The sequence below is a fragment of the Lemur catta genome, chromosome 13 (assembly GCF_020740605.2).
Source record: "Lemur catta isolate mLemCat1 chromosome 13, mLemCat1.pri, whole genome shotgun sequence".
Lineage (NCBI taxonomy): Eukaryota > Metazoa > Chordata > Mammalia > Primates > Lemuridae > Lemur > Lemur catta.
The window spans coordinates 65,085,293-65,095,128 of NC_059140.1; the positions used below are offsets into that span (position 1 = coordinate 65,085,293).

The following is a 9,836-nucleotide window of genomic DNA, read 5'->3' on the forward strand; positions in this document are numbered from 1 at the left end:
GTTGTATTGTTATTTTTTAGTGTGTTTTTTTCCCCAAATATTTTCGATCTGCGGTTGGCTGAATCAGCAGATGTGGAGAGCTGACTGTAATTAAGACAGTGTTATACCAGCACAGGGACAGAAAACCAGAAACAGATCCACATGCACATGACATATGATATTACCAGCACTTTAGATCTAAAGCTTGAGGGTTCTAGAACTAGACTACCCGGGTGAGGATCCTTGCTCAGTCACTTACTAGCCATGGGACCTTGGGAAAGGTCTCTCCATGCATCAGTGGTTTGTTTCATCTTTAGTTTGAGAATAGTAACAGTACCTACTTGTTAGGGTTGCTGTGAGGATTAATAGTTTAATGTAGGTAAGGCTCCCAGAACATTACCTTGCACACAGTGAACACCAAATAATAATAATAGCTATCATTATTGTTATTACAAATCCTTAGTAATTATAACTACAAATCCAAAGGAAGGGATAGATTATTCAATAAATAGAGCTGTGGAAAGTTGTTAACCATGTGGTAAAATAAAATTAGATTTCTACTTTACAATAGTAAAATTCCAGTTGGGTTAAGAAACTAAATGAGAAAAGCAAAATTTTAAAACTTGGGGGGGGGAAAAGGTAGAATCTTAGTACAGAAAAGAATTTCTTAGGGGGAAAAAACCCCAAATTATAAAAGAAAATAATAATGAATTTAACTACAGTATAAACGTCTGTCTGACAGAAAACACGATAAGTATAATTAAAAGCCAAGATACGTAATAAAGCATTAGGATCTATTTCTATATAAATAAATACATATAAGCAAAAAAAAAAAAAAGTCTCAAAGATAAAGTAAAGCCCATGAACACACCATTCTCAGAAGCAGAAACCAAACGGTGCATAAGCACATCAAATGATATGCAATCCCACCAGGAGCCAGGGAAATGCAAATGAAAATAAGATACTGTTTCACACCTATGAGAGAGGAAAAAATTAAAATCTCATAATATCAAATGTTGGCAAGGATGAAGAGAAACATACTCTGAAACAATGGTGGAAGTCAAAGTTAGTATAATCTCTTTGGAGAACAATTTGGCAAATTTAGTGAAGTGCAAAATGCCCCCTCCCTGGGCCCTAGCAATTCTGCTCTTAACTATACCCTAGACCAGAGAAGTTCTCACATATATAAGGAGACCTAGACAAGAATGTTCATGACAACTTGTTAGTCATAGAAAAGAAAATACTGGAAAAAATGTCCACTCACAGAAGAATATTTAAATGGTGTTATAGTCATGAAATGAAACACTATATTTAAAATGAAAAACTTAGAGCTATGTTCACCAACGTGGATAAATCTCAAAAATCTGTAGAGTTTGATAGAAATTATATCTGACTAGAAGGTCTATGGCTGTCTGTTATATATGAAATATTTCATTAAAATATTTTTAAAGAAGTTTCTTCACCATAATTCTTTTTCTTTGTGTGTTTGACCAGTTATAAATAAAATTAAAAGTAATCCTAAAATGATAAGGTCTGAAACAGTTCAAAGTTAGAAAAATAAGCTCCCCAAATCCTCACTTAAAAGCTCAAACCATGGTTAACTTGTTATTCTTTGTATTCAAAGCACCATTTATCTATTCTGGTATGTTCTACCCTAGAAGTACTTACGTACTTTCAAGTAAGTTTTCGAGTAACTTACCAAACAATTTTCATGAGCAGCTATATTCTCTGCTTGTGCAAAGTACAGGACACTATACTCGACATCTTTGGGGCAGAGTGCACACGCCCTTTTTTCCATCTTTTCTGCAACCTGAAAGACACCTATAAGTGACATTCCTGGTGAGAAACGGACAAGTGGAATTTCTTGGTCTCACTAACTTCTCCTCCAGTCTTAAAGTAGAAAATTCTCAATTTCCAGATAGACAAAAAAATCAAGGATACAAGTAGAAAATCAACTTTGTTTTCTAATGGGCTAATAAAAAAATTAATGAATCATAAAAATGCCTAAGAGTGAGGAAAACCTGTATTCAAGAAACACAATGTAAACTAAAAATAAAATCCTAAGCGCCTCACTGACTGAATGGACCCCCTCGTGGCCAAGGAGACCCCAAAAAAACCTTAAAATTGAGTTCCTGGCCACGACTGGAAGGAAGGGAGGTTGGACATGCCTCACAAGCCCTCCCTTTTGGAGTTGAGACACAACTGACCAGCATTAATGTTAAAATAGAGATCATAAGACTGACAAAACAGACTCTTTGTGGCAATAAGAGACCAAATTATAAACAAGGCCTAAAGCAATGCCAGTTAAGGGTTAAACCTGAAGGCCATCTACATTGTTAAACAGGTCATTTTGACCCAGTCATCTCTTCTGCTAACTCCAAGTTTTTAGACAAAGCTTTATTCCTTTAACCAGTTGCAAATTAAAGAATCTCTAAATCCACCTAAGGCTTGTAAGCACCTCCCCACTCCTCACTTCAAGATAGCCCGCCCTTTGGGGCCGAACGAATGTATACCTTCCATGTACTGATGTATGTCTTTGTCTGTAACTCCTGCCTCCCTGAAATGTATGAAACCAAACTGTCATCTGACCACCTTGGGACCACTCACTCAAGGCTTCTTGGGTGTGTGTCCCTCCCCACCCCTCCCATGGTCATTCATATTGGCTCAGAATAAACCTCTTTAAATTACTTTACAGAGTTTGTTTTCTTCTGTTAATAATAACCAGGAATTTAAATATAGGCAAAGCTCCCAAAACATTGCCTTGCCCATATCCAGTTCTCAATAATAATCATCGTTACTGTCAATACAAATCAAGCAGAAAACAATGGTGTATTCAAGAAATAGTGTTCTTGTTAACTGTTTGTAAAAAAAAAAAGTTAGATTCCCATGCCATATTATATTAAAAATAAATTCTAGGAGAATTAAAGAAGTAAATGAGTAATGTAATTCAATGTCTTGATTAGTTAGGCAAGAAAGATATATGAAGGTGTCACCAGTGTAAAGGTTCTTGCTAATGTCACAGAAAGGAATTTCAGGATGTGCACACAACCCAGTGATAGTGGCGAGTTTATTGAATGAAAGGGGACAGGCTTAGGACAGGCTCGTGCAGATGCGAGAGTACACGCCCAAGAAAGAGAGAAACTCGAAAGGAGCAAGTGCCCCACCTTCCTCCCCTGCTCATACTACTCCCCTGCTGACTACCTACTCTAACAAAGGTAGGAAATAGGTTTGTTTTTTTTTAAAGGAGAGGAATGGAAGACAGGAAAGAAACCCAAGGGAAGGAGAACTAAGAAGAAAAGGAAAGAGGCAAAGAGAGGGAGAAAAAAGCCAGCAGTTAGGAAGATCTCCACCGGTGTTGTCAGTAAGAGGTGAGCTGCTCAAACTCATTTGCTATTAATTTGGCCAAAAGAATCCATTTAAGATTTTTCTGCCCACTGAAATGCTCGTCTTCTTAATTCCTTTGGCTTTCTGAAGTAGAAAACAGCTTTTATTTTTCATCTTCAAATTTTAGTTTTGAAACAGATTTATTTTGCCATTTAATGATGAAAGTTTTATTTTTTATTTATTATTATTTTTTGAGGTAGGGTCTCTCTGTGTTGCCCGAGCTATGGTGCAGCGGCATCATCATAGCTCACTGCAACCTTGAGCTCCTGTGCTCAAGGGATCCTCCGCCTTAGCCTCCCTCCCCAGCAGTTGGGACTACAGGTGTGAGCCACCATGCCCAGCTAATTTTTCTACTTTTCTATTGTATTTTGACTTGCAGTGTTGCTCAGGCTGGTCTCTAATTCCTGGGCTTAAGCTATCCTCTTCCTTCAGCCTTCCAAAATGCTACACTACCCTACCCAGGCTTTAATGGCAAAAGTTTTAAATTTAGATGAGGTTAACTACTTAAATGGTTCCTAAAAGTCCCATTTGTTAGTCAGATCTCTTGTTCGCGTTTTCTCCCTCTCTCTTTCAGTTTTCCTCTTTCTAAATCAGGTCTTTCATTTTACAAAGTTAGAAGACTGCACTGGAGCTAGCATTTATTTCACACTCATATGAGTTTAATTAATTTGTTTCTTGGATTTGGGTCCCGCCTAGTGAGGATACAAATTAGTAGCACCTTGCTCTCCACCAACCAAGAAAAAGGAGTGAGATAGAGTGAAAACTGCTCAGATGAAATGGGCTTGTTTTTTGTTTTTTTCATTCATCTCAAACAACCCAGGATTTGGGAGCGTGCGAGTCACTGCTGGGTGCTCTAGACCAGCGCTGTCCAACAGAAACATAAAGCAAGCCACAAATGTGAGCTACAGGTGTCAATGAAAAATTTTTAGAAGCCTCATTTAAAAAGCAAAAACGAGGCAAGGCACGGTGGCTCACGCCTGTAATCCCAGTGCTTTGGGAGGCTGAGGCGGGAGGATGACTTGAGCCCAGGAGTTCCAGGCTGCAGTGAGCTATGACCACATTGTTACCAGAGAGTGACTGTCCCCGGTCCTTGTGTTCGGACACAAAGAATTGAAACCGAACACCAAAGCAGTAAAGCGCAGTGAAAGAAATTTATCAAGCAAGTATACCTCCAAGCATGGTGGCGGGGGGCGTGTCAAGAAAGATTAGCAAGAGATGATACACTCCAAAAGCGGGCAGGAGCAGGAACAAGTCCCAGCAGACAGTGGCCCTGGGGTCTCCTTGGGGTTCTCCTCTTCTTTCTCCTGACTTCCTCATTCTTGGATTGCAGTCCCCTGGCCAATGGGAAAGTTATCTCCTCCCATCAGTTGGGCGGGGGAGTGTTTTACTTTATTAGTTCAGGCCCGGATTTGTAGTGGCTCTCAAAGCCCATGGGCGGGGAAAGGAGGACCGGGAAGCTGCAAGGCTAATCTATGGTAATGATGGATGAAGTCAGGCTCATCTGCGGGCACTCTTACCCTCCATGGGCGCAGGCCGCTCCCGCGGGACTCCCCCCAAGCCGGAGTCGGCAAGGTCTATCTACAATAGGCACTGCAGCTTGCCCACAGCTTTTGTCTTCACTGATCTATAACCCTAATTTTGTTCCTATTGTTTCCAACACCTGAGCTCTTTCAGTGCCACCTGTGTTCCCTTGCCTACTAACTATCCCGCCTCCAAATCAATTGTTCTCTCACCTGGGTGACCCTGTCTCAAAAAAAAAAAAAAAAAAAAAAATTAAAAAGCAAAAAAAGAAACAGGTGAAACCAATTTTAATACTTGCTTTATATAAGCAAATATATCCAAGAACACTATATCCCTTCAGCATTTAGTCAATGTAAAAATTATAACTTATTCTTTGTACTGAGTCTTTGAACTCCAGTGTGTTTTGTGCTTATAGCGCGGTCTCCACTGGAAAAGCCACATTTTAAGTGCTCTACAGGCACATGTGGTGGGTGGCTACTGTACTGAACAGCACAGCAGAGGATATAAAGAAATGTGAGGCCGGGCACGGTGGCTCACGCCTGTAATCCCAGCACTCTGGGAGGCTGAGGCGGGAGGATCGCTTGAGGTCAGGAGTTTGAGACCAGCCTGAGCAAGAGCAAGACCCTATCTCTACTAAAAATAGAAAGAAATTAGCTGGACAACTAAAAATATATATAGAAAAAATTAGCCAAGCATGGTGGCGCATGCCTGTAGTCCCAGCTACTCCGGCGGCTGAGGCAGAAGGATCGCTTAAGCCCAGGAGTTTGAGGTTGCTGTGAGCTAGGCTGACGAAATGCCACAAAGTAATACAACTACCAAGGAAGTGCTCCTTGTGGCAAGGAGTGTTGTCAAAGGCACGGGCCTTGACCTGGTACAACGCGGAGATGAGAGAAAGGGGTGTAGAATGGGAGGGATGTTGCAGATGGACCTGCCACGTGGGAAAAGGCCCTGAGGTCTGCGCAGAGATGGTAAACCAGCCAGTCTGGAAAGGAGAGGCTGTGCACAAGAACCTAGAGAAGGATTTGAGAAACAAAGGTGAAAGGCTGCCAGGGAGCCTACTGGATTTAAAAACATAAAGGGACAGCTAGGATAGGTTAGATGATGAAGCCAAAGGAAAGTGCAGAGAGAAGTGGATCATAATGTAGACGTGAATTTAATATGAAATAAAGTGGCATTTGCATTTCTTTTCTCTAAGGCACTGATGTTCTTAGCCCATTTTTCTATTGAGTTACCCACTGTTTTCTTATTGGTTTATAAGAGCTTGTTATGTAGTCAGCGTATTAACCCTTTGTTGGTCCTATATGTTGGTCATTTAACTTTGTTTATAATGTTCTTTGATATAGAGATGTTTAAATGTTTTATTTGATGAAATTACAACCATCGTTTATTTTATGGTTTCTATTCCTGGGTGAGGAGGGACACACTTAGAAAACATTTACCTCTATTTTCTTCTACAATTTTAATTTATTTTAAAAATGGAAATATTAATATGGAATTTATTTTATTATAAAATATGAGATGAGATCTAACTTATTTTATAACGGTTAGCTACTTGTTTAAAATCTCCTTTTCAGGCTGGGCATGGTGGCTCAAACCTATAATCCTAGCACTCTGGGAGGCCAAGGCAGGAGGATTCCTTGAGGCCAGGAGTTTGAGACCAGCCTGAGCAATATACTGAGAACCTGTCTCTACAAAAGTAGAAAATTATCTGGGTATGGTGGCGCACGCCTATTGTCCCAGCTACTCAAGAGGCTGAGGCAGGAGGATCCCTTGAGTCCAGGAGTTCAAGGTTGCAGTGAGCTATGATTGCACCACTGCACTCCAGCCTGGGTGACAGAGAGAGACCTTGTCTCAAAAAGAACAAAAAAATCCCCAAAAAACCCAAAAAAACTCCTTTCCAGGAAGAAGATGACATGAACAAAGGCATCAAGCCACAAAACATCCTATGTGCCAACCATATGAAATGAATATTTCATTCAATTAGTACATAGATGGGCTGTAAGATGAGGAGGCACAAGAGATGAAGTTCCATCCTGACTTCCTCCCCAAACTCCAGATTGCTATAACCAACTTCTTCCATGTCTGGAATTTTCTCAAACTGAATATGTCCCAGAGAAAACTCTTGTTTTCCTCACTGGAAAGGATACCCACACACTCTCTACTAAAAATAGAAAAAAAAAAATTAGCTGGGCGCAGTGGCGAGTGCCTGGAGTCCCAGCTACTAGGAAGGCTGAGACAGGAGGATCACCTGAGCCCAGGAGTTTGAGGTTGCTGTGAGCTAGGCTGATGCCACGGCACTCACTCTAGCCTGGGCAACAGAACAAGACTCTGTCTCAAAAAAAAAAAAAAAAAAAAAAAAAAAGATAAAAATTATTAAAAATGAACATGATTTAGAGGAAATCTCTAAATCTCCAAACCAGCACTGGTTTACCAGTCTAGAACATAACCATATCCTACTGGAATGTGGTAAATGAAGTTATAGGATTAGTGAATCTTATTCATCAGTCTTACTCATTTCTTTTTCTTTTAATTTCAAATTCATAGTTTCAGTTTCACTCATTTCTTTTTCTTTTTCTTTTTTTAATTTCAAATTCATAGTTTCAGTTTCACTCATTTCATTAGTGGCAGAATGTGTTCCTCGGCCATCCTTTCTGGCTACCCCAGATTCTGTCTCCTGGGTGGACTGCCCTTGTCTGGTGGGCTTTAAGACCGTCTCTAGGTAGAGAAGCTTAGAGAAGGATACCCTTATAGAGTCTATAGCCTTAGCAATCCATTGCCTGGTGGAGGTGGGTGTAGAGATTGCCAGAGAGAATCACTGTGTTGTTTGAATGAGTCATAGTTCTCATGTTTCGGGTTTGTAACTTTCTGCAGCTTCATTCTGTAGAACCTTTCTTGGCTACCAATTTCATTTTTGAGAATTCTACAATCCTGTAGGTAAAAATATAAAAAATAAAATCCTGTAGTGTTATCAGGTCAGTTTCTGTGAGTCCTCAGGGTTGCTAAACCTAGAGGTCCCCTGGGGAGCACTGCTGATGGTCATTGTTCTTGGGTCTCAGCTACTGATGGAAACCGATGGGTTTCTCCCTAAAATATAAGACACAACTATAGTATCCCTCCCTATCTGAATCCATTTGGTTCCTGAGTTCAGATGGCAAAGGATAACAGGTTGCCCAAATGAGTTTCAAATAACGCTTAGCAAGAGTTCAGGTAGTAAGATATGCCTATCCATGTAAAAGTCCCCAGTGTCACTCTCTCAACTACAGAGTCATGTGCTTCCTCCAGTCTAGAATAATAAATGAGCTAGAAGAACCAAGATCTTTTAGGACACTATGATGCTGGGTTATGTAGAAGGAAGAAGCCACTAGGGAGAGCCTGTGAGTCCCCCCCCCCCATCCTCTTCCTGGAACATCCTATCAACCTTTCTACCTTTGCTGATTTGCCCTTTAAAACTAAGATCACGGTGGCCTGTAATCCTAGCACTCTGGGAGGTAGGGGCGGGGCGGAGGGGGGGAGGGAGGATCACTTGGTCTGAGGAGCTGGAGACCAACCTGAGCAAGAGCAAGACCCTGTCTTTACTAAAAATAGAAAAAATTAGCCAGGCGCGGGGGGGGGGTGCGGGCCTGTAGTCCCAGCTACTGGGGAGGCAGGGGGATCCCTTAAGCCCAGGAGTTTGAGGTTGTAGTGAGCTATGATGATGCCACTGCACTCTAGCCCAGGGGACAGAGCAAGACTCTGTCTCAAAAAAAAAAAAAAAAGACTAAGATCAGACATCCTCTCCTAAAAGCTTTCCCTGAACAGACGGAGTTAGGGGTCCCTCATTTGCGCCTCTGTGGTTCTGACCACCTGGTATTCGGTTCTCTGACGGCAGTCTGCCGTATCCCCACAGCCTGGCTCACAGTAGGAGTCCATATACACGTTCAAACGAAGGGAAGGTCCCCAACAGAAGCACTGAAGCAGATGGCAGAGGAGAACTGGGACCTCTGGATGGAGGCGAGATGGGTTCCAGTCACATCTTCTGTGAAAGCTTTCCCGGCTGCTTCCTCAGACCCCTCCCCGGGGGCCTCCTCCTGCCTCCCCCTAGCAGAGCACCCCTCCCGCCATACTGGTTCACGGGCGGGTGGAGTCGCGCCAGGAGGGTTTCCATGGGTTTGCGGGATGCCGGCAGTTCCAGTGAGGTGGCAGGACCCCTGGGCTGTCACCAGCGGGAGACACACCGAAGCCATGCCCGCCCCTCCCGCCGCGGACTGGCGCGCGAGTGCGGGGCCGAGTCGGTCCAGCGCTGCCCGTCGATGGGGGCCGGCCCGGAGCGGCGGCAGGTCGGAACCCCCGCGAGGCCGTGGCGGGAAAGCAGGCCTCCGGCCCGGCCCTCGCGCGGTACTCACCGGTGGGGCAAGGGAGCCCGTCCCGCGCGGGCTGGGCCTCGGGGCTGCCGGCGGGGCGCACACACTCCGCGCGGCGCGGCGACGCTTGGGCCATAGCTTCGCAGTCGCTGGGGGCGGCGGCGGCCCGACGGCTGCGCGCTCTGCCCGCGTTCCCGGAAGTGGCTCGGCTGCTTCGGGTTTCGTTTCTTAAATCCGTGTATTTAAGAAAAAGAACTGTCATTGCGAGGCATCAGCTTGCCCGGGCAAGTCCGGAGCGAGAAGAAACTAGATGGGTGCGCAGACAGGGGTGCTCAAGCTCAAGCACACTTCTCCAGACCGGGGTCTTAGATTTAAAAAAACAAAGCGCCCGGCGCCCCTACAACGCCCCCACAGCTCAGCTGGAGAAAGGATCCCTCTTCTGAGGGTTAGTTCTAAAAATTTTATCACGCTGAGTTTGGCCTACATAACCATATTTTAAACCGACACTGAATTAACCAATCCTAAATCCAGTTACCAGTAGCAAGCCTTTATTTAGCACCCATGGGGTACAAAGCACCATACAAGATGAGGTTTTCAGTGCATATAATAAAT

General features: G+C 43.3%; 1 protein-coding gene across 3 annotated transcripts in view; it reads right to left on the reverse strand.

The window, feature by feature from the left end:
* Positions 1 to 9,620, reverse strand: part of PHF11 (PHD finger protein 11) — a 31,153-nt gene extending 21,533 nt beyond the window's left edge. The window contains exons 1-2 of one of the 3 annotated variants that reach the window (XM_045567118.1): positions 9,267 to 9,409; positions 1,679 to 1,800 (exon numbers count right to left, since the gene is read on the reverse strand). In XM_045567118.1, the coding sequence (XP_045423074.1) occupies positions 1,679 to 1,800; positions 9,267 to 9,360 (216 nt within the window). In that variant the 5' untranslated portion in view covers positions 9,361 to 9,409. Of the gene's footprint in view, positions 1 to 1,678; positions 1,801 to 9,266 lie in introns of all 3 variants that reach the window. The other 2 variants (XM_045567119.1, XM_045567120.1) reach the window with 2 other exon arrangements.
* Positions 9,621 to 9,836: the final 216 nt, after the last annotated feature.